This window comes from Anser anser (assembly GCF_964211835.1).
Source record: "Anser anser genome assembly, chromosome: 3".
NCBI lineage: Eukaryota > Metazoa > Chordata > Aves > Anseriformes > Anatidae > Anser > Anser anser.
Window position 1 is genome coordinate 5,714,655 of NC_139722.1, and position 25,783 is coordinate 5,740,437.

General features: G+C 37.4%; 1 protein-coding gene across 6 annotated transcripts in view; it reads right to left on the reverse strand.

Annotated features, from left to right (window-relative positions):
- Window positions 1-25,783, reverse strand: part of SUPT3H (SPT3 homolog, SAGA and STAGA complex component) — a 280,990-nt gene that overhangs the window by 139,076 nt on the left and 116,131 nt on the right. For all 6 annotated transcript variants that reach the window (XM_083829800.1, XM_083829802.1, XM_083829797.1 and 3 more), the window contains exon 3: window positions 437-521. In XM_083829800.1, the coding sequence (XP_083685926.1) occupies window positions 437-521 (85 nt within the window). The remainder of the gene's footprint in view (window positions 1-436; window positions 522-25,783) is intronic.

Sequence of the window (25,783 nt, forward strand, 5' to 3'; positions counted from 1 at the left end):
ATTTTTGACAGAAATCAAAACATTCAATAGCAAAAATATTTAAACATAAATATTAAGCAAATAATAATGCATTAACACAAATACTAAAACATAAAAATTACCAAAGAAATCTTGAGATGATTATGTAGGCTTTTCTTTTTAAGAACTTGAAGTATTTTTTACAGAATAAAAATACATCAGCTTTATTCCCAGTGTTAGGTGGGTTTGCAGATATCAGAGAAATACAGTGTATAACCATAATCAAAGCGTGCCCTCTCTATCTGAAAGCCTAGGAGTAGCTTCTTCAGATTATCGTAGGCAGAACATCACCCCCAGTTTCTGTATTTTATTTGTTTCTAAAACCAGAACAATCTGTTATTAGTCATTTGATCATTAAAATTTTATGTTTTTCCAAGGAGTTTTAGAGCAGAGACTATTGTAGCAGTTATGTTCTTACCAGATTTATCAGCTGAGTGTGGACGATATCTTCCACCAATATTGCAGACTCATGGAGCGGCCTGCGAGCATCTCCTAAGGAAAACCTGAAAGAAATAAAAGTATTGCGAGGTTATGAAAATGAGTTAAATAGAAACAAAGTAGGTGGTCTCAAAATAAAAAACATCTGAATAAGAACAACAAGCTTAATACACCTGTATACCATATGGAAATGGATCATTGCCTGTGCTGCAAGGAATATAAATCAAAGTGAGTAATCTGATTGTAGCAACAAAAGAGCTGCAAGAATGTATTTGAAAGTACATAATGAAAAAAGCTGAAAACTGCAGGAGAAAGGAGGAAAATCCAGTTCATTAAGGAAAACATAAAAAAAACGGGAGTAGGCAAAGCTGTAGCGTGGGTTCTACTAGCAGCCTATATTTGCATCCCCCTTCACCTACAAAATTACCAAATAACAATGTTAAAAGGTAAAACATTATCAGGTATTTTATCGCAAATCTAAATGTTAGTGACAAGATAAGGAAAGAACTACTAGAATCGAGGGTAAACATTTTTTACGTAATAATATATGAGAGGCTCTTACAGTCTGCCTTGCAAGATTAAATGACACGAGGTCATGAAGAGATGATAGTGTTCATACGGTATCACAAACAAAAGGCAAAGCAATTGGAATAGGGATCATAAAATGAGGAATTGTGATGACAAGCTTTTTGTAAGACTATCTTCACCAAGAAATAACAGAACTTGCTCTCTACACCTGCCTTCACTGCTAGTCACTCAGCTAGAGCTGGGGTAGCTCTTTTGCTCTAAGATGGGTAGTGGCCATTGCCATTACCAGCTTTTTGGTAAAGAGTGTAGGTACTGCATAAAGCCTTCTGTCTCACTCCAGAGCCTGTGCTTTTCCCATACAGTGCCCCCAAAGTCCTACAAAACCATTCATCTTCAGTGTGGGTGGTGTGCTTCAGGTCCAGATCCAGGGCACTTAAATTGAAATGTCCAGGACATCCGGGCTTGCAGATTTATTACTTGTAGCTGCACCCCTTCAGAGAGGCAGTTGATGGTCTGATTGAACGATGGAGGTCTTTTAGTGTCCAAAATGACTTGTAGATGGCTACATTTGGACAACCAAAGTTCCCTCCTAACCATTCAAGGTCAGTGAGTCTGGAGAGCTGTCCACTCCTCCCTAAGCAGACACCATCATCTGGGTAGTTGAACTGCAAACTAGAAGAAGGAAAAGGGCTCTTATTCTATGCAGTTTTCCCTTCATCACATAAGGCACAAAAAGACGTTATTTGTTTTAGCTGGCTACTATTTATTCTTTGATTCCAAACCCCTATGTTTTCAGTTCGGTGTCATGTAGTGGATATGGGATATTTAAGCTTTCTAGCTATGGTTCTTTGTACCTTGACACTTTTAACAATTTTTTTTAAGCTACACAAAACCTTGAAAAAGGTTGTTAATGTATCAACCATGCTACTTACTAAAGAAGGATGCTCTAAGTGAGTAAGTCTAGTTTTGCCTTCTCAGCCATTTTTGTATATGATAGAGGATTCAAGAACACCAAAATCCTTCACTTTCTCTTATTTCAGTTCTTTTACTAACATAAAAAAGAACACATTTTTCCCTGTTGTGATGAACAGAATTAAAAACTAATTCACGCATTCTCATAGTAAACATTAAATGTTGTCCTTCTGCTTCTGAACGAAGGACCAGAGCAACTTGCCAGTGATGGGAGGCGGAACAGTGATGGTCTGCAGCTGCTTGGACACCTGCACATCACAGCTTTCCTAAAAGCTGAATCTCTTGATCAGAACAAACCAGCTCAGATCTGGTGTCTAAGTGGACTCCAGCAGGCACAATACTTTTGAAATACAATTATTCCAACAATGGAAGTCTCCAGAAATCAAAGGCACTCATGAGACCCAAGTCATTAATCATTCTCAGCGCTGACTGGTTGCTCTATATCCAGTCTCTCTGTATCTGACTTTTGGCTAAATTATTTTTAAAAGTTAAAGCTGTTAATTCCAAAGTGGTTGCAATGGGGCCCAACTAGGGCTCACTGAAAATACCTTATCATTCCATGAATATCTAAATAAAAAAGCTATTCCAGTCTTACATCAGTATAGCAGTGAAAGACCACTTGCTGATTTCAAATACTGCCCCAGGGCATTTCTAAAAAAAAAAAAACCTGCTCTCTTTCCACCCAAAAATGAGCTTTTAAAATTAGAAAACTTATGTAGGAAAATATATTCACTGTAACTGAAATGCTACAGGCCAAAAGTAACATTGCAGTTTCTTATTAAAATAGTTTAATTTTATTTATAAGATTAAAATATTCCTGTGTGATTGGTTATATCAATTATTTTCTTACAGATACATTCTTTCTCCTACAGTGAAATAAAAAAAATTCTTTATCTACAAACAACTTATTTTTTACTACAGAATCACAGTAGTTAAAGAGGTACACAGCAGCATTTTTTTCGCTTTATCTAATAATGAAATGATATCCAGTATTCCTCACACACCTTTTGAAATTTTAATGATATTCAATTTCACCTTGACATCTCTAAGAGCATAACATGAGCACTCAGGCAACATCTAAGCATACCCTACTGTTCTACACTAGTCGTAGGTGGAGAAAATTACACTCTATCTTTGTTCACTATCATTTGTCTCTTGTTTAGACTATCAGCAATTTAAAGAGATGCTCATGTTTTATAATGTGTTGTACAACATCTCTAAAATCAGGACAACTCAAAAATTTTCTTCTCTGTTATGCAGGAGTGCACACGCACATGAATTATAATGTCTGACACTTCCTAGGACTACAAGCACAGAACAGCAGACCAGATCCTATTAAATATTTTATAAACTGCAAATACCTGTATATTATATAGGAAATACATATAAAAGTAGAAATATTTATTACCATATTACACTGGAATGTAAAATAATATGAAAAAACTCACAGATTTAAAACAATTGCTCATAAATGATAAAGCCTAAGTATTTCATTTTTAAGAGTGGTGCATATGTAAATTGCCAGAAAAAAAATGTTTTTTTCTAGTCACACCATGCATACAAGAACAAACTGAAATCAGCCACCACAACCATAATATGTTGTTCATTCTCACTTATTCTTTAATATTTTTAAATTGTTTCCTTTTCTTTCTAAAACTTAAAACGCAAACCAAAAAATATATATCTAAGAGAGTGGTAAATGCCTGGTTGCCAGCATTATGATCTTGAACATCAATTAATTTTGTTCATAGATTTATTAGCAATAATTTCACATATGCAAAGGAAAGGTTTTCTGGTCTTCTTTTTCTGAAAACAACAAAGTACAAAGAAAAAAATATTTTTGAGGATTTTATTTTGAGGATGTAATTTATTCTACGCTGAGATACATTCCCTGTCTGCATTTCTCTCTCAGAGGTAACTGTCAGCTCCAAACATGGCATGAAAAGTAGAAGAGATTCAATCAAGATACAAAATATTGATCTAAGAGGAGACCGACACCAAATCTCTTTGCTCCATTCTGATGCAAAGGAGACGTTAGAGTTGATGCTGAAATTCTACACTGGAACACAAAGAAAAGAGATATAACAAAATGCACTACTTGTTTACATCGAAAATCAAGTTGAAAATCAAGTTCCAGGTGCACCTACTTTCTCTCCATCTCTGTTCCACTCTTTTTCTTTCTGACTTCAGAACCTATTTGTATCTCAGTTTGCCTTCACTGTTTTACCATGTAACTTCTGCCAATTCCTTTCCCACATGCAGAAATCTGGATGCTGAAATCTAGACATGTTCTCAGCAAAAAGCAAAAACCACTACACCTCCTCACAGCTGCTTACTGATTTTTTTGTTCTTTTCTTTTTTTTAAAGGATACTGGATTTTCTAGATGCTAAAAAATTTGCAAAGATGCTAATTAAATTTGCAAAGCATTTGATATGTTTCTTGCCATCAGCTCTAGATTCTAACATGTTTATAGGGTAATCTTAAAATACAAAACACAAAGGATTTTTTAACCCCTTCTGCTACTGGAAATAATGCAATATGGAGGTAATTGCAAATGCACAAACAGTAAAGTAGTAAACTCTTCCGTTTTTGTCCCTACATTTCTCATTGTATTTCTCCATAGCAGAATAAACATTGAGTGAAGAATCAGGAGCTCAGATTTTTGCCAAGTTACAGAACACGAGGTACATTAAGAACCAAAGGAAAATCCTTAAAAAAAGGTAAAAAAGGAAACCAAAATTTTGTGCCCTTGCTTCTGGGGACTGAAACTAAAGTTGATATTTTAATACAACTTATGAATTTCATTTCACATTTGCTTTGTTTTTTAATGGTTTGTTTGTTAGAGAGTCCTTAAAAGAACTTTCCCTTTGCTTGAAATATAAGTCTTCCTATGAATCATACACAAATTCTGTTGAAAATAGAAAAGAGCTGTTTCTCCACAGGTAAATACTGAAGAGGAAATATAGTAAAATACATTAGCGGTACATCAAAACGGTAAATCGATATGGAAGACTGTCCTGACAATAGAAGCATCTACCCATTATGCATGTCATACATTAAATTGAAGCTTTCTTAGATGATCCAATTTCAAAGGTTTGTCTGTTCTAAGGAAACATTTTTACAAGGGAGTGATCAGCTTACCCATGTTTTCACAAAAGTATTAAAATAGTAGCATGGAGAAAGAAAAGACTGCTGCAGCTCTTTTGTTGTTTACTTTTAGCTTTTATTTCTAATTTATTTAAGTTCCTGTAATGATGTTTCCAGGCCCATCAAAAGGGCTAAATGTTTAACCCACTAAATGGAATATCATGGCATACTATGTGTAAACACACGCACATGTATATATATATATATATATTTATATACTTGGCACATGGTAAGACACAACATCTACTCATGGTACAGAGACCTCCATCGCAAGAACCTCAAAATCTTGGGCTGCTACAGAAGTAGATAAAGCATTTTCTTTGCTACATTTCTTAGGGTTTTAAAAGTTTGCAAAAGTATCGGGCCAGGCACAGCACAGACTTGCTTCAAAAACCCTGATGCAGAGCTCTCCAGGTGGCCAGACCACCAGGAGAGTAGACTGTGGAGACAGAAAGCTGCTGCAATCTCCCATCCTCCACAGACTTGAAAAGCTATACTGGCCAGAAAGGAAGTATAACCAGGGTGGCTGGGAGTGCACTAAGCTAGAATAAATAGTTTCCTTTACTGGGACTTCTATTGAATTCATACCATAACAAAGCTGCCCCAACTCATGTGGAATTTACCACCTTGAATAAATTTGATGAATCTAACCTAGGAAAAGGATAAAAGCACTGAGGTAGACTGCTGGGAAATATGCTTTTTTTTTTTCTTCTCTAGAAGTCCCTAACAAATTTTCCTTTTCTGTTTCTACTTGACAGGAATTGCAGCAGCAGGGATGGCCCCTCCAGACTTCATTTTTTTTTATGCACCTGAAAATCTCACATAGGGCATACCCTTCTGCAGCACAGAGGTATTTATTTGTTGCTGCCTGCCAGCCTGATTCATCAACATTGTTTCCCAAAAATACCCCACTTCTGTTGTTTCCCATTGATACACTTATATTCCATAACATTTATTTTCTATCTGCTGAAAGAGAGGTTTGTGTCTATCCATCTACCTAGCACAAAAACTTTTTTCCTACTACAGTGAGAAGGGAAGGAAAGAAGAAGCAATAGAAAAAATATTCCTGAGAAAACCAAAGAGGTACAAATTGGTACGTAGACCTCCCCAGCATGTGGAATCTGTGATGAGCAGACCCTGAAAGACCAGTTAATGAAATATAAGACACGATATAGTTAGGAAAAGCAAGGAATTTCACGACTACAAAACTAACATAACTGATTTCTCACGTGCAGAAATAATAGAAGAAATAATCTTTCCCAATTTCCTAGTTCGAGTTAGAGAGGAGAACTTCAGAGATTCACCCACTGTGCCCATCATAGACCTGAGAATCATTCTCATTCCCTGGAAAGACCAAATAAACATTTTTTACCCAGTTCCACTCCCAAATTCATCAAATATATGAGTGGGAAATGGTGAAAATTAATCAGAAGGTGATAGAATTACACTTTGAGTAAACCTTTAAGCTGTGATTTATTTTTGTGTGTGTCTTCAATTCTTTCTGTTGCCCTTTCTCATCTTCTTAGAGTAAGAAGCTAAGGAGTTTGTTGTTGTTGTTGTTGTTGTTGTTGTTTTGTTTTGTTTTTAATACAGCTCATAGAATCATAGAATTAAATTGCTAGCCATTTGAGGGAAATGATTGTCCTGCTCTGCGCTTGTGAGGCCTCACCTCAAGTACTGTGTGCAGTTTTGGGCACTACAGTATAAAAAGGACATAAAACTGTTAAAGAGCATCCAAAGGAGGGCCACAAAGATGGTGAAGGGTCTAGAGGGCAAGATGTATGAGAAGCAGCTGAAGTGACTTGGATTGTTCAGCCTACAGCAGAGCAGGCTGAGGGGCGGCCTCATGGCGGCCTGCAGCTCCCTCACGAGGGGAGCGGAGGGGCAGGCGCTGAGCTCTGCTCTCTGGGGACAGCGACAGGACCCGAGGGAACGGCATGGAGCTGGGACAGGGGAGGGTCAGGCTGGGTGTGAGGGAAAGGTTCTGCACCCAGAGGTGGTCGGGCACTGGGACAGGCTCCCCAGGGCAGTGGTCACAGCATCGAGCTGCTGGAGTTCAAGAAGCATTTGAACAACACTCTCAGACATAGGGTCTGGTTTTGGGTGGTGCTGTGTGGAGGCAAGAGTTGGACTTGATGAGCCTTGTGGGTCCCTTCCAACTTGGGACATTCTATGATTCTATGGATGCCTATTGCTGAAGTAGGATGTGAGGTTACGTGCTGAAAGGCTCGTCCCCACAAACACTGAAGTGCTAAGGAACAGTGGAAGACCCTCAATAACCTGATCAGAGAAGCAAGCCCTTGCCTCGGTGCCTCGCAGGGATGGCCCAGAAGACCCTCGGCCCCATGGTCCAGGGGTGACACAGAGCAGAGGCAGCTCTCCAGAGCATCTTGCAGACTGAGGGGGGTTACTACCTACAGGGACTGGAGGTTCATCAGGGAAAAAGCACCTCAGAATTACTCAAGACTGGTTATGGGATGTTTAGGGGAAGGACTATAGGCAGGAAAAGGGAGGGATCAAGGTAATTTGCGGAGGAACAAGTGTGGAAAAACAGAAGAATATAGGCAGAAGGGGATAAAAGGTGCTGTTTTAAATGAGCTGCCAGTCAGTGTGCTGGCCATGCCCAGTCTGTCCACATATCATAAATCTGGGCTGGATACCAGAGAGACCAGAGGGTCTGTTGGGGGGACCAAGGAGTCCAGGCCAGCTTCTGGGCAGACTGGGGAGCCTGGGGGTTGACTGAGAGACCCGTTTGTGTGTGTGTTTCTGTGACTGAAGACAGAACCTCCAGTATTGAATGACTGCATTTGAGGCTACTGGATTTGGCAATTCCTAATTTAGGGCACATGTGCTGAAGAGCCAGATTCAGAATAGGTGTGTCTGTGAAGTATTTGCCCATAGAGAAACACACACGAAAATATACTACAGAGAGAGCATCATCAATTAAAATTCAATAAATATCAAAGGAGCTTGGAAGGTGTTCACCTCAGGCTGATGCAGAACGGGAACCTACAGATAGAACTCACACCTAGACAACTACTCTGCAGGCTGCTGAACTGGGGTGTGTCAGTCAGCAAGCCGATTCCCACCCTGCATTTTTTAACTAATCAACCAAGCAGAACATGATCCAGATATAAGTGCTCACTACATATAGAGCTAACTAATTCGCTGTTACAAATCTAAAAACAGAAAAGGATTCCATAAAATCACAGAAGAAGAACATATTTGGACTGGATAATATCTGGACTCAACATCTCCTTAGTGTTGTAAGAATACACAGTAAATCTCTGTCAGCTGCTTGGCAGGAATGCATCTGGAATACATAGCATATTGATTTTCAGAGATGCTTTCATACTATAAAGCAAGTGTCCTCCTAAATATATCAATTATTACAGACCTGATGGTCAGGTGGTGGCAATGAGAATCAGTTATGCAGTACTGAGCATAAAAGCATCCAGAAAACTTGCAGCAATTAAAATACCAGAAGGAGACAGATTACAAGTCACTATAAATAAGTAATAACAAACTTTGGAAAATCAGTAATACAATATGTTGAAGTAATTCTGCTTGGTGCCGTGAGAGGCTGACTCTAAAAGACAAAGATAAAAATATTGAGGTCTGGTCCCTACAATGACAGAAAATTGGGGAACTACAGGTTCCTTTTTTGGAGCATAGGAATAAGCCTGTCATTGCAAGAGATATCACAGAAGAACAGCAAGAATTGTGAGCACTTCTTTCTCCCTTTTGTTTGCCACGTCTGCTGTTGAACAAATTAGGAAGAATCAGAGTGTGAAAGGAAAGAGATGTCTAGCACAAAAGTGGAAAATTGATTAGACATGCACAGGAGGACACATTTTACAGAGTGGAAGAGGGAAGAAGGAACAAAATCAGGGAGGAAGAAAGTGCCAAAGAAAAAAGATGATTGCAGTAGGGGAAAGAGGTGTAAACAGTAAGGTAAGAAGAGAATAATAGACATTCAACTGTAGTCTCGAAAGCATTTATGTTAAGATACATTACATAATGGAGATGATATGACAGATCATTGTTTTATAGGCATCATTCCTTCATAATACCATCAGTGAACTTAGTATAAGGATATTCATCTAAAAAATAAATAAGCTTGCTTGCATATTGTTTTAGCTTAAGAAAAAAGAACCAATTAAAGCCTTGAATTCTGTTAATTAACCAGCACGGTCTACCAGTGGTACCTGAAAATGCATTAGAATAACTACTCAAGCAATTCCATGTCTATTTATATGTTTATCTGCTCATCAGGTAACTTCCATCAAAGCCCATTTAAAAATGAAAGGGAATCTTAACTCCAATCAGAGTTCATAGTTAATACATTTATATGCTTGAATTAATGAAATCAGCTTTACATAGGTTTCACATGTCACACAGAATGTACTTCTTTACCAGGATTTAGTGAAAGTGTTTGAGATAAGAAGTCAAACTGCAAGTTTTCACTGTGTTAACTTTATCTATAAAGTTTAGAAAAATCACATATACATTACTATAAAAACAAGCATTCAAAAGCTACAATAATTCCAATACATAGATCACAAAAATAAAGGTTATTTTCCTTTTTTTTTTTTATTTTTTTATTTTTTTCTGTCAAGACCTTCATTGGTAAACTTGGAAGAAAATGTTAGCATTTTGCAAGAAGCAATTCTTGGGGAGTAAAAAAGCATATTTTGCTGTCTGATGCATCAGTAATCACCCAACAGTCATTTTAAAAAGCTTATGTTACAACTTCTAAATAATCTGCCTGCACTTTACACAGTCATGGCTCCAGAGCTCCTTAATGCCAATTGCTGTGCACGCTGCAACCCCACTGAGATAAACAGCAGATAAACCACACTGGGCAAGATTCGAGGCAAACCTACACTGCATGTACTGAGATATGGCCGGGAGAATTACAACAACCAGCCAGTTGGTCTACCAGGAGAAGAGGATCAAGTGGGAGAGAGGTTCATTTTTCCATGACTTTTGACTTGTACAGAGAGTTTACCACCGTAGGACGTGAGCTAAGATTTTCAGATGCTGAATCTGCTCTCAGTACTTAGGGAAGTTGTCCCAGATGTGAAGAGGAAACCAGAAACGCTGATTTGTGCTATACCACGGACTTCATTTTGTGCAGTCCGTATGCTTTATAATCAAGCAAAGTCTACACTGAAACTGGAAAACACAACTTCTCCCTAATGCAGGGCTGGTGTAAACTTTCGAAGAGGTTGCATTATACCCATTATGGAAAGGTACTAACTAATTAAAGTCCCAAATTGCATAAAGATAAAGCATGCAGATTTTTTTACGTATTCAGAGAAAGGACAGCTGAAAAAAGCAGACTATTACGAGAGACCATTATAGTCCAGGATAGCCCTCTTCCTTGTCCTAACTGATGATCTACAAGCGCAAACATTAAGGTCCCCCAGCCTAGGCTGCACTGAGCTACTCCATGTAACTCTACTCTTTTTAGGATGCAACCAGACCATCATAAAAACCAAGAAGAGATGAGTTCACTAGCCTTGTTCTCTAATGTGAAGACCCAAGTGCCACCTTTAAACCATGCTGCCTCTCAAAATTAACCTACCTAAATAGTAGAACTAAATAGAAGAACTATACCTACTGTATAGTTCTTCTTATGTCCACAATTACTGCATGATGCAACAGGGCCTAAAGTCCACAGTTTCATGCAGTCCTCGACAGAGTACATTTAAACAATAAGATCTATGTATATATAAATATATATAAAAACATATAACTGCATATATTCATATATATTAAAAAAAAAAAACATGAACTTTAAGACTTGGGAAGACTCTCCGTTGTCTAAATCTGGGTACTTCCTCAATGACAAACTGCATGGATTTGCCTTATAAACTACTGCAGATTTTTACATTGTTAAGGTCGATAAGATATCTCAGAACAAAACAGTTAAAAGCCTAAATTTCCTATACAGTTGATGGAAAAGATGTGCATATGAACAGAAGTGCCTGTACTTCAGGCACTAAATTCAATGCCTGAAGTTAGTTCCAGAAAAAGTCCTCCATTTTTTAACACCTTTCTCTGCCCAACTATGGTCCCATACCAAATTTTACTAAAAGGAACTTAGCCTAGTTGCTTAAGCAAAACGCCCTTTCCAAAACTTGTATGTATATGGCAGTGAGAAAAGAAAGCACGGGAAGTAACATATGTTAACTACAAATGTGGGGGGTTTTGTTTGTTTATTTTTGTTTTTTGGTGGTTTTTTTTTTCAGTATAAAATTAGGCCTTGATGATGTCTGCAGATACTGGAAAAGCATAAACATCAAGAAGAGAAACATTACATAACATCATTTAACTACTGAAAAAGGCATAAGATCAAGTAAAGGGACAAAATTTAGAAAAGGAACATTTAGAGGAAATTAGAAGGAAAACGTCTGAAAACAAGAGTTAAAATCCTCTGTAACAATCTCAGAAGGAACAGAAGTTTCACCACTGGAAACACTGAAAACTAAGCTCAGCCAAGAACTGCAGGTCTTGTGATGTCAGACAAGTACACAAAAAGAAATTGTTATTATGTGACTTAAAATACTTTAAAATGAGATATGAGCACATTCTATGATGGTACGTCACCTGCAACCAACAGATGGTTGTTGGAGCTCCTTAAATACACCGAAAGCTATATTCGGAGTCTGAAGTAAGTTTCATTGATGCATATAATTACTAACATTCTAACAACAGGAAAAGAGTTAGCAATTAATATTTATTTTGAGCTTATTGAAAAAATATTAATAATTAACAGTGTTAACTACAGATACTTCTAAACTACCTTGTTGGAAAGCAACATCTAAAGACATCAATCAAGTCCATTGCCCCACCGAGGTAAGACCTAAACAAGGCAAGACCTTTGGAAGAACAACTTTATTTACCTGAAGATGGAAGTATCTTGTTTACACCACGAGTTTTTAAATGATACGGTCTGCCAGACAGCAGGATTAACAATGTCTAACAGCTTGCTGCATGAAAAGACAGATTTTTCTCACAAAAAGAGAAGCCCTGTCCTCAGTGACACCCCCATAAATCAAGAATAACATGAAATCCTCTGGGAATGAGTTTCAGAGATGCTAAAGACTCCCAGCTCCATGGGAGGTCGCTTTGTCTTGACTCAGTAAAGTGTTTTCTTTAAGCATGAACCTCCTGAGTCATGTACTTAGCTGACACTAAAATTGTTTTAATAACATTTGGAAACAGCATCAACAATAAAAACAACAACTAAACTTCCCTCTCCAAAAAGGGCAACTTTTGCTCACATTTCTTCAAATACTCTACAATACATGCAGTAAGAAATTTCCATCTAATTTTTGCCATGATAAATTCACACTCATACCTGGAAGGTGACTGTGTTGCAGGACTGAAAAGTAGGGTGGAGGGAAAGATAGCACAGTACCACTGCTACTCTGTGAATCACAGAACAGTTGAGGTTGGGAGGGACACGTGAAGATCACCCAACCCAGTCCCACTGCTCAGAAAAGGCTGCTGTGTCCACTTGGGTTTTGAGTATCTCCAAGGATGGAGTCTACACACAGCCTGTTCCCACGTTTGACCACCCTCATAGTGAAAAGGTTTTTTCCTTATGTTTAGGTGGGATTTCCTGTATTTCAGTTTGTGCTCCTTGCTTCTTGTCCTTGCGCTGGGCGGCACTGAGACAAGCCTGGCTCTGTCTTTACTCCATCCATCAGCTACTTACAGATATTGGTAAGACCCATCTGAACCTTCTCCAGGCTGAGCAGTCCCAGCTCTCTCGGTCGCTCCTCATGGGAGAGGTGCTCCTGTCCTTCAATCATATTAGCTGCCCTTCACTGCACTTAGAATCATAGAATCACAGAACCATTAGGGTTGGAAAAGCCCTCCAAGATCATCTGGTCCATCCATCCCTCTACCACCAACGTCACCCACTAAACCACGTCTTGAGGATTAACCCTTGAGGTACACCACTAGTGACTGGCCTCCAGACAGACTGCATGCTGCTCATACCAACCTTTGATAGCGACACTACAGCTTCCTCCCTGACCATTTATCTACTTCATCAGTGTGTGCATGAGGATGCTATGCAGCAGTGTCAAAACCTTCCTAAAGTGAAGCTACATGATATTTACTGCTCTCCCCTCTCCTCCACCAAACCAGTTACTTCACCACACAAGACGACCAGGTTGGTGAAGCATGATTTCCCCTTTGTAAATCCATGCTGACAGCTCTGAATCACTTTCTTGTACTTAGAAGCTCAGAAATGTTTTCCAGGATGATTTGCTCCATCACCTCCCCTGGGATCAAGGTCAGGCTGGCTGGTCTGTCACTCCCTGGATCCTCCTTCTTGTCCTGTTTGAAGGCAGAAGAGGCATTTGTTTTCTTCCACCCCTCAGGAACTTCCCCCAGTCACCACAACTTCTTTTCATGAGCAATATCTTACTTGAAATTCAAACATAATATTTTATATTATGTTACTGAAAGAATAAACTTGTGAATTAAACTCTGATTTCAAGCAGAACGTGTTGTAAGATTATCTGTTCTTAAATTTTTATCGCTACATTTAAGAAATGAAAATGAAATCATATGTACAAAAAAAAAAGTTTAGAAAATGCACTTGGATAAAATCCCTATACTGTCAAAAACTATTTATCCACATTATTTATTGCTTTATGGATTATCGGTACGTAAAACGTCAGTGTTGAAGCAAGATGCCTATACAGGTCTGCCTCCAACAAACTACACATAGGTACATCTCTGTCAGGGTGAATACATGCAAATTCCATCAAAACTTTAAGTTTCTTAGAAAGTTTTGCTAAAAGCTCTGCAGAATAACCTTTCTACATATGGTTTCACTGAACTAACTTGGTTACTCTTTGTAAACTGTTGTAAATAAATATCCATGAACTGAAAATAGTGTGATTTAAAAACTAAAATAAATAAATAAATAAAGTTAATGCTACCTAGGTGCATTTAAAATGTTACCTGGGTGCATTTAAAAGACCTGCTTATTAAGGAAAACAACTGATTTCCCCCTGGATTGTTTGTTTGTTTGTTTTCCCTTATAAACACTTTCTAACTGCTGCAAATCAGCAGATTTATCCCAGCACAAAGCTGTGGCAAGAACCCTTTTCAATACCATTGTATACTAATCAGAATACACCAAACTCTAGCAGTTAAGTGCTTTAAACATAAATTCATTTTACAAATCCTTATGACTGGAGAAGGAAAAAGATATAATTTATTCCAGTTGTATAACATAATACGTTCCATTTGCTCATTCACAAAGGGTTTCAGTTTTTCAGGAAATAAATGAGACAACTGTCTTTCTAGACTATGCAGACTGGACTATGATCAGTCATTTCTGCTCTAGGAAAAAGTTCATCTCAACAATATACCCAAACACAAATGGAATTTAACAAAGCCAAGAGAGATGAATTTTCAGCCTGCTCTCATGAGGACAGGGCGAAAAAATGATGAGGAGAGCAGGAAGTCAAAACATAATTTCACTGTATATATACATTATAAGTGTTAACCAAATGTGGAAATCCCTAGCTATTTTAAATCTAGATTAAAACCACAAGACAATTTAAACTAATCCACAAGATACAAAATATAAACGAGGATGAATGCTCTACGTTAATTTTTAGAGAAATAATATTATTCTTGTTATATTCTCCAAGATGTCAAGACCATTCTGGCTTGCTCTTTGTTTAAAAAATTTGTTTCACAACTTCATGAATGAGATTTTTGAGTGCTCAGTGACGATAATTAGAGCCAATTCTCAAGTAACACAACTTCCTTATCTGACACCAACACATTTTATAACATCAGTTTTCTTCCTTTACTACTTTTCCTGAAAGCAATGCGCGGAGAAGGGAAGCAACTTGTCCCCCGTGAGGCTGCGACAGGAAAAGCCACAGCATCCCCCTGCACCTCCCACTGCTGGGTGGAACAAGTGCTCTGCTGACGAGTCAGCCTTTACAAATTGCGTTCATTTTAAGGTCCTAATTTTTAAGGTCCTAATTTTAATACAAAAGCAAAATGTTTTGTAAACTCCACATGTTTAGCTATCTTTGCAGTACTGGTGACAGATGTACACAGAGGTGTTGAGAAGCAGGATCTATCTCAAAAGTATGGAAATATTTGAGACCAACAGTGTATTACCAATTTCAGCATTTCTCATGAACACTGTAAATCCTAACCATGAAATTAATATTTGCAGTATTTCTAGATTCTGTGATTTAAAATTTTATTTTTTAGCTATTACATGCACTAAAAAAGTACTGTAAAATGCTTCACTTGATTTTTGGATTATCCCTGGTTCAAATTGGAAATCTGTGCTCTAAATCACAGTTATATTAAAGTTAATGCATGTTCGTGCCTTCTACAGCTAACGAAGCAACACAACCTCCCAGTTATCAAAAATCAAAACCACTCTGAACCATTACAGCAGTTACTCCATGTTAGTAGAACCTGAACTGTGAAAAACAGAACCTGTGAGTGAATAACAGAAAAATTATTTCCCCACTAAGCACTGATCAAATATACCCACTTCTACTGCAAGAAGACGCACATCTATTAAAATCATAGAATAATTCTTTCAAATACCTGGTTTTAACTTAGGTTTAACTTCAGAATACACTGAATAACCCTAAAACTTTTTTTTTTTTCCTGGTGGTAAAATTCTTCCACAAAATGTACACATTATTTTCCCTTAAAAAGACACTGCTTTAAAAATATATTTTATTTCAGAAATCAAACTATGCAACATTCTCCCTAGAGTAAGAAACTGGAAGTTCTGTGATAAAATCTTTTCTGGAAAGTCAGTGCAATTTCATATCAATGGTGTGCTCCTTTTCCTGCTTTCAAATGGATTACTTAAATGTTTTAAAATGTTATAACCCACAATAATCTGTTCCAGGCACCAACGAAAAGGAAGAAAAAAATTACAGAAGTCAAGATGTCGCCTGGAAGCACTTTATGGCAAACATTATAAAGATAACACAGAGCAGAGAAGCTCTGGTTCAATCCATTATAAATACCCCATTCTTCTTAAAATCACAAAAATGTATTTATAGTAAAGAACTCTTACAGGCTTTTTCCTCAGAAGACTTCATTTAAGTATAATTTGGCAGAAATTTTGGAACAAGAAAAGAAGAGTTTTATAAAATATTGATGTTTTACAGTCACCCTAGTCTTCATCTACTTGCTACAAAAACAAAAGCAAGGGCTCTGGAAGATGACCACATCCGTGTCTACTAATTATACTGTAGTTTTTCGGTTTGTCCAAAATGTGCAGTCTAGCAGTTATCCTGAGCATGAATGCTAAATCATCACTTGGATAATCAATGCTTCATTAAAAACTCAAATTATTTTCCTCAGTTTACTTTTGACTTATAATTGTTTAAAGAAGCATACGGGATTTTAAAAAAGCAAAGGGTGAAAACAAAGGCAAATGATACCTGTGTGCATAAATGATCAAATCTGTAGAAAACTTCTTTTATCCCAGCTCCCTCCCAGGACTAAGTGATGAGGGTGTAGGCAAAAGCAAGTCTACACTGAACCACTTTCTGCATTAAAACAAATTATTAAATGATCACTTTCAAAGCAGAGAGATGATCAGAAAGCAATATGATGCAGCTTTCTAAGATTTCCCAAAAGGATTTTTTTTTTCTTCAATAGAAAGCATGAAACAAGATGTGAAATATCTGGACTTCAGAAAGGTTTTCTCCAAAGGAAGCTTGGGATGAAGAATAGTGCTTGAAAAGCTTGACTCAGAAATTGAATTTTCAAAAATTTGAAAAATATTTAGCTTACTTCTTTAGGAAGAAGAGAATTCACAAATAGCAAATATGTACCGGCTACATAATAAGAACATATTAAGAAATTTTCTTAAGAAAGGATTTAGAAAGAAATAAGAAACATTATAAGAACAGGAAAAACAAGGTTCTAAAGTTAACATACAAGCTATGACTCGAGTAAAAGACAAAAAATGAGGACAAGTACCCCTCCTGTATGGCTCAACAAAATGTCACATAAAAAAAGAGTAGTTAATTGTTTCATTTTACTGATGATAGTTCAAAAGAAGTCAATGTGACAGCTTGGCATCCACTCAGAGCTGTGTTTTGTGTTGGTTTTTTTAAGATCGCATTTTCTGACCTTTTTCACTAAAAATAGACAAACAAGAGCTATGCCGTGAATTTAGGAAAAATGTGCATGAATACTGCTATTTATTCACAAGCATTTAGATTTGAGTAATTGGTAATTAGAAGAGAATTTACTATACAATTATAGTTGGATGGAATTAATATTTTCATGTGAAATTACAATTTCGATTTACTAATTTTAGGCCGCTCAAGAACAAAATCAGCAAAAGGGATTTTTTTATATATGGTCTATCCAGCATTTTACCCAGCACGTGAATTAACAAAGAAAATCAGGATCATGGATTTGTGTATTTTGCTTTCTTAGCTGTATCTGCAGAACATAACGTGAAATGATATCAGGTAAAACCCTTCTTCTCTTATTTATTCAACAGATAAATTAGACAAAATAAAGAAGCTTTCCTGAGAGTCAAAAAGTCATTCCAGTGAACATTTCCGATTCCTTACTCGCACCAGCAGACCAGTTTTAAGGTTTATAGCACATTTCTATGACTGTGGAGGGAAAAATTATTGTAGAAATTAAGTACATGTGCTGCATCCTAAGCAATACCAACAGATTGCAAGGAGTTTTTAAAAAGAGCCATGCTTCCAAAAGAAGAACTAATCTCTATAGACAGAAGTCAGGAAGTGCCGTGCTTGAAGGAAAGGTATTCAGCATCCTATCCTCCCCTTTCTCTTCCTCATTACGAGCCAAGGAAGCAACTGTCGGTGTCAAGGAAAGACTGAATCCTCCCCAAGAAAAGAAAAAAAAAATGTGGTTTCCATTCACTGAATCACACACTACAGAGGCAAAAGTAAATGTAATTTTTGGTATCAGAATGATGCGTTAGAGGAGAGAAATTAACGTCTCCATCCATGCTGCAGTTGGACGAACATTTTTCATTTCCTTGCTTTCTCTTTTGGAGCCAGAGACGAGAGAGCAAGAGCCTGCCGAGGACGCAGCTGCTCGCGGTGCCACGAGACGCCGAGGCATTCTGCAATGGGCTCTTTTTTTTAAAACATCCTGACTGTGCTTCTATATCCAGGCACAGTCATCGCTTCTTAGAGCTCCAGCTTGGCATCACTCAACACACAAGCAATGGTGCTGGTGGCTGAGATTTGTGTGGTCTCCGGTAAGCTCTGCTTCCTCGAAAATGTGTGGCATCATACAGGGGTTATTTAGAACCTAAGTCCCTTGGGCACACTATGTAAGTTCATTGTTTATCATTTGCTGGGGAAGTCTTCTGAGGTCAAGGTAAAAAGCAGAAGGTGATATTTGATGTAAATGTTCCAAAGCACGTTATGTGGTTGCACGGTTGCAGTGGTCCCCGGAGCACTTTGCTGGTGGTCCGTGGAGATCTGGCTGGTGGAAGGTGCTGGCTCTCCCTGCTTCCAGCTGCTATATCATGTTTAATGTATTTTTAGCTTCTCTTAATATTTTCCTAATATTACTTTTCCATGTAAGCAATTAGTGTGGTTACCAGGGATGGCAACAGAAGTGATATTCAGCAGCCAGTGGGAGAAGAGGTGGTCTTTGCAGTTGTGAATGGGAGAAGATCCACAGGACAATCTCCTCATGAAGAGGTGGGTGGAGGAACCCACCCAAGAGTCACAGTCTTAACACCTCGATATTTTTCCATTCACTGGAATGAACTTTTTTTTTTTTTTTTTCTCTCAGAAATTTCTGCTGCCATGCATTATTATTGCTGAAGACAAAGGAACAAACAAACAAGTAAGTTTTTGGACTTTTGCTATGAAGTAGAAGTAGGAAGAAAAAAAAAATAAAAAAAAAACACTAACATGAAATCATATTCACTTGCCTGATTAAACTTACAAACAAGACTTTGAAGGGAGCTGTGTGAAAACAACAAATGGAATTTAAAATATCAGAAGATACCGGCCTTGATTTTTCCAGGTTTATACATTTAAAATATCTTAGCTTTATAATGCAACTGGAGATTACTAGCTATAATATAAATGTCTGCAGAGTTACCTTGCTAATCTGAAAGGTAGAAAAAAATCTGAAAAACATTTGGTCAGGACCCTCCAGATGTGTGCTATTTTAACATTTATTTTTGACACAAATTGAAAAGTTTCTCTGATTCAAATGTATATCCCAGCTAGCCTCTGCTGCCTTACTCCATATTTATTTACTTTCATCTTGCCTTTGACTAATCAAAAGAGATTCATCAAATCAATTGGAGACAACTTAAAAGATATTATATGGGAAAATATTAAATGGAGAATATTTGCTGAACAAAGAAAAGTCTCTTTTTATACTCTTTATTTTCACTCTTATTTAACTGTCCATGAAACTACACTGAATCCGATCTGCTTGTGAAGGTACAACTGAGAAAAGTCAGATCGTAATCATGCAAGCATGCTTTATACTACTTATAAGGAAATCTATACTAAATATTTGAGAAGTTACAAATTAAAGTATTCAGCCTCTGAATTCTGGTACCTACTTCTAACAATGATGCTTGTGTACTAGTGACTCTCATTTAGGAAAAGAGCCCCTGGAGATGGGGATTTTATGTATTAGATGGAGTCTTTGCCTCGTTCTGAAATGCAGCAGAGTTCAGGCTCCTAACGTCTCCCTCCTCCAGATACAGTAAGAGGTGGGATTTTTGGTTGTGGGTTTGGTTTTTGATTTGTTTTGTTTTTCGGTGTGGTGTTCAGGAGCTTCTGCCTGATGCCTTGAAAACACCAAATCCCTTATTGGCTTTAGGTGTGTGTGAGACTTCAGCAGGGCAGTCTCAGTGAATCACGTTCCACAGCTTTGCATCTGAGAGCCTTCCTAAACCTCAGCTTAAGCAGGATTTAGGCAGACTAAATTTGGTCATCAATAGCTGACAGAGAAAGACACAAAACTGCACAAAGTTGAAATGGAAAAATCACTTCCATGTATAAGGGGTTTCCTCCCTTTTTTCTTTTTCTCTTTTTCTCTTTTTTTTTTTTCCCATAAGATTTATCATTATTTGACTGATTTTCTATCATTTTGAGACAATGCAGCAGGTAATGCTTAAAAATTAAGCAACAAGAGTAATACAGCTAAGGAGTGTTTTTTTAATTAAAAAAGAAAAGGAAAAATTAACAAACCCATTTGATCATATAGCCTGACTGGTAGGAACTTTCTCTGGCATCTGTCTGGACAGGTACATAAAAGTAGGGAGCATAAACATGGTTTACTCTACACTAACACTTTCAGTCTTTTTTTTTTTTTTTTTCCTTTCTCTCCTACCCCACAAAAGCATTATCTAAATGGTAGGTACAGCACAAGTTTTGAAACACCAATCCATCACGATAGAAGGAAATACAAACTGCAGGGAAAGTTGTTTTCAGTGACATACCATGCAATCATGAGCCTGCTTTGTACGTTCAGGAAATTCTCATGAGTTTTCTTAATGAAAAAAAGTCACTAAAAAAAGATTTGCTGTAAATATCTCGCGAGCCATGACAAAGTACCATATAAAATATAACTATTCATAAACAGTCTAGCCTCTGGAATTGAAACACTGACACTTTCTATTAAAAGGTGCTTAGTCACAGTTCACTAAATATTTACAACGAATCATTTATTCTCTAATTTCATTGACTTTACTGTAGTTAGCAAAAGTCAAGAAAACTTCCTGCATGTGTGTGAATGGCTTGTGTATGTAAACCGCAGCTTGCAAAGTCAATTTTATGGAGGCAGAAAGATTTTCACATTATACAAGTAGGTCCTCCTTTTCTGTAGAAAGCTATTTGCTTAAACTTCAATTCGACGCAAGTATTCAAATGACTTGGAATCAGAAAGCATAATCGTATATCGACATCATACCTTACAGGAGAAAAGGGAAAATTAAAACAAAAAAACCATAACAAAGCATAACAAAACAAAACATAGTTCCCCAAGTTCCCCAGCCCCTATTTCTATCAGTAAGTTTTGCAGACATGGCATCCTTTCTCTTTCTCTCTGTCCTTGAGCCAAGGCGATAGAAGCTCAAGCAAGGAGAGGATGAATGAAAAGTGAATTATGCAACATTGCAGACTCCATCTTATCAGAGAGGAGTGTCCAGATTTGAGATTTTGATGTTGACAGGCATTTCATCACATGAAAAGAGAAGTTTTTCTTCTGCCTTTTGAGTGGGGAGGGAATGTGGGGCTTGGGGTTTTTCTTTTAAGAATCTGATTGAGATGCTGCCCAAGAAAGGGAAGCTCAAATGGCTTTGTAGGGAAATCAGGTGCTTATAAAAATAAACAGGTCTCTGCCAAAAAGGCAGACTTTAATACCATCAGAAAACAGACAACCTCCCACACTCCTCACTGACAATAACACTTCTACGGGCTTGTCAAAGACAGAATACTGTAAAATGCTGTGGTTTTGTGATACAGAAATATCTTTCCAGTGAGGCTTACATTGAAACCACCTAATGGATATATATGAATACTTTTATCTGAACGCAGTCTCCAGATGGAGGAGTATTTTGTAGTAACTCACAAACATTTCCATGGCTTGATATTAACTTGCATGTCACTAGCAAGGTTACTGCTACCCTCTTGTCGACATTATTTCTGCCTGTTTTTCCTGTTCTGCCTCTGGTTCCCACTAGTGTTGCTTTATGCTCCCCGATGAACTTAAAGATAAAAATAGGTGTGGGTGCTCTTCAAAAAAACTGCAGTTCCTCAGACAAAGAACTTGAATCAAGACAAAGCTGGGGCTTGCCATGGACTCTGACAGGAATTGTCTCTGTCCACAGTTCCTTTACCAGGACCGATGGCAGAGCTGCCGACGACTTAACAGCAAGATCTTGTAAAATAAGAACAGATCGACCCCTAATCTACACTTACAGAAACTGAAAAAAAAAAAAGCTGAATATTGGTGACACTTAATAAATTTTTCCATGAGATTTTTGTCCTGGAGGAACCAGTTCAGAGGAAAGGCTCGGTGTTTATTAATTCATCTGCTTTTTCAAAAGATAAAATACGGTTTACCTCTGTCCTTAATGAAGACAACTACAGTATTAAACGTATCCAAAATTACGAGAATAAAATCTTCAGCTCGAAACCAAAGAAACCAGCGCTTGAGGACAAGCCTTCTCCCATCAGTTTCTAACAATCCCACAAGCGCGGAGCGCAGGAGGCGCCATTTCCAAACCAAGCTTTAACTGTGCTTCAGCTCGCCTTTAAATACCCAGGAGATCTTGGCTGCATGAGCCCAACTGGAAATCTTTCAGTGACCGCGGCACACGCAGACTTTCCACAAGAATCCTGGAAACAAAATGGCTCGGGAGCATGAAGACAAATAGGCCTCTTGCAAAGCCTTTCCTCTGAAGGGGAGTGCATTTCTAAAACAAAACAAAACAAACCACCACAGATTTGCGGCCTTCAGGCTTAACCTCCTCCCACTTGAGGTAACACTGATAAGACAGAAAGACAAAATCTCTCCGGAAAATCAGGCAGACCTCGAGCTGGTAAAGGCAAAAGGTTGACACGTTAATGAGAGGATGCCACTTCATAATTGCAGGAGTCATTTTTTTTCAGCTCTGCTTTTTAAAGACTTACTCATACCTGACCACAAAGACTAGGCAGATGAAGAACCCACCACTGCTCCCCTCTGCCGAACAATTTCACTGACTAGTTATCTCACTTAAAAAATGCTTCATTTTCCAAATAGTATTTATCACATACGTGGGTTCAAACGCTCCTAAAATAATGAAGAGATTTAGTCGATACAGTCACCAGAATCCAGGCAGCCATTCAGTTGACCAAATATAAGGTCTACATCATGGTAAAATGAAGAGATCTCTAGGCTCCACAAGCTACAAGAGAAGTTAAGACTTTCATATTATATGAATTAGATGCTGAATTTAAACACCGTTTCTCTGTTTAAACAAAGACATTAACTTTCCATGTTAATGGTGGCCAAGCACATTTTGACATAAACACCTACCGAGAAGAAATTATGCATGATTTGGAATCACTGTTTCCAGAGCATCCTTCTGTTCCCAAAAACTGGGCAGAAACTTAGATTAGGATACAGCCTGCTCATATGAGTCCATCCACCACCAAGCACCAAAACTCAAAGCCTTCTACTGTCCCCGTCATTACTTTCCACTCAAAATAAATTTCATGTCATTAGTCTGATAGCTATACTTTGAGCTACTATACCTAACAAAAAACATGTAATGTGCCAACAACTAATAGCATGTTAAAACATGAAACACTTCAAGGATATTTCAAATAACGTGACCTTTGCAGTGGTAAAGATTTTTTAGCATTTGTATTTTGACAGCCATGTTAACCAACACGAATGACAAACATTGCATAATGCATGATGAATACATAAGAAGTCATACAGAAGATGTCACTGATAGTAATCTTTTCATGTACCCTAATGAAAAATAATATATTTAATATATCACAGATGTCTATAACCAGTAAAATCTTGATGGTACCTTTCATGTCTCCTACATGTTTTACATTTCAAATTGACTCTGGATGTTACTCTTAGTTACCAACACATCATCACAAGCTGCATATGCACTTAGCCTATAATGCTTTTGAAAATACAAAGCCCTTTGTTCTAAAGCACTGATAACTCATCTTGAAAAAGAATTGTGTAACAATGAGGGACCTAATATATTTTGTTATTTTATTTCTAACAGGAGTTACTCAAATTTGAAACAACATACTCTACTTCATTCTCAGTTTTACGGAAATAATATTTTTAACATTTATTATAAAACTGTAAGCAGGGCAAGATAAATATCTAATGTTCACTGATCTTACACATGAATTCAATTCTATATTTTGTTGTACAACAAAAGAAACAGAAGTGCTTTGCTTGGGAAAAATAGTGTTTAGGACAGATGGCTAAATGACTTCAGATGCCCTTTCACCAACTGAAAAATGACAAGACTACCGCTGGTGAGAATGATCAATGCACAACCATGATTACTGTACAATTGCATCCCTATATTCCTGTAACATTCCAATATTTCAATTAACGGAACAGCAGCAAACGTAAGGACTGAAAACCCAAAGAAAAGATTGCGATGGATTGTCATGTTGACTGTGGGGGACCCATGAAAGCTCAGTGCAGTTTTGCATTTGGTAAAAGAATGTTTAAATGAGCAGTTAAAACTTTCAAAAATAAATTCAGAAAAAAAAATCACAGATTATGTTTGCTGTAAATAATAAGGTTGATTATGCTGTTTTTTAAGTTGGCATACTAATACTCCCCAAAATTCTTCCTGTATTTCCCTACTCTTCCAAATCTTCTTCCTATATTTTTAAGTTTTCCTTCCTAAATTGCATCAGATATTCTAAATACTGACAGTATTCCTTAAGTAAGCCACTTAAGAGACAACTGATCTTCCTATTTGTAACCTAATATGGATGACTTTCTAGAACCAGAAAAACATATCATCTTTCAATATATGCCAAACCATGTTTTAAACAGTATTACAAATTTAGCGTGTGCATGTATAAGGCAAGAGATATTTGAAAACAAATAACTTGCTGTGGTCAATCCTAGATGTTCATTCTCTGCATACAGCTTGGAGAAATCAGAAAAGTGGTGTTAATCTAGATTTGCCAACATGTTTTGAAAATAGAGAAAATGAAGAATTGCAGACATCACCATTAGACAGATTGTTAAAAAATATACTTTACTAAACTGAATACGAGGGAGGAGAAAAAAATATCTCATTAATGAACTACTGTAGTTACTGTTGTGGTTTCTGAGGCTTAACAGCAGGGAAGCATGCATGAACTCCGAATATCACAAAGAATTTTTCAACTAGGAAAACGAAATCAGGTTAGATGAGGATACAAGGGGACCGTTTAGTTCCTGTCTTGACTTGGTTTTCATCCAGTTTGTACACTCCAAAGGCCTTTAATCTCATAACTACTGTTTCATTAGCATCTCTGTAGAGATTCAGGGTGTTTAGAATATCTGCGAGGCTTTCATGTGCTAGAGTTGAAAAGCTTAATATGAGAAACCAACAAGCCCTAGCAAAGTAAGCTTTGGCACAAAATACTGTATGATTTTAACTTTATAATATATGAGCACCTTGTTCCCATGCCTAGAACTGCAAAAAAATTGTAAAAGAACTATCCTAACTTGTTGACCAAAGCCAAAAAGAACAGATATTCAATATGCAATGTAAATGCCTATAATCACTTCACCAGAGGAAACATGCTGACAACCCACAGGCCCGAGTTTTGGTGGATTACCAGAGAGGAACGAGCCGCATTACAAAAGCTTTACAGCAAGTAAGATTCAGGTTAGATGTTAACGTTCTTGTGGAATCTCTCTTAAAGCCTCGATGAAGAACACACTATGCAAACATGCCCCAAAGACCACTTGTGCTTGCTTGTTCCTTACTCAGTATAGGAAGTTCCCCCTGTCCCCATCAACTTTCTCGTAAGAGATTATTCAAAAAGTTTGTTTCACTTCACAGTTTAGCTGACGTCAAGGAAAACCCACACGGGTCTGTGTCTGTTCTGCAGAATTCTTGTTGCAATGACTTTTAACAAG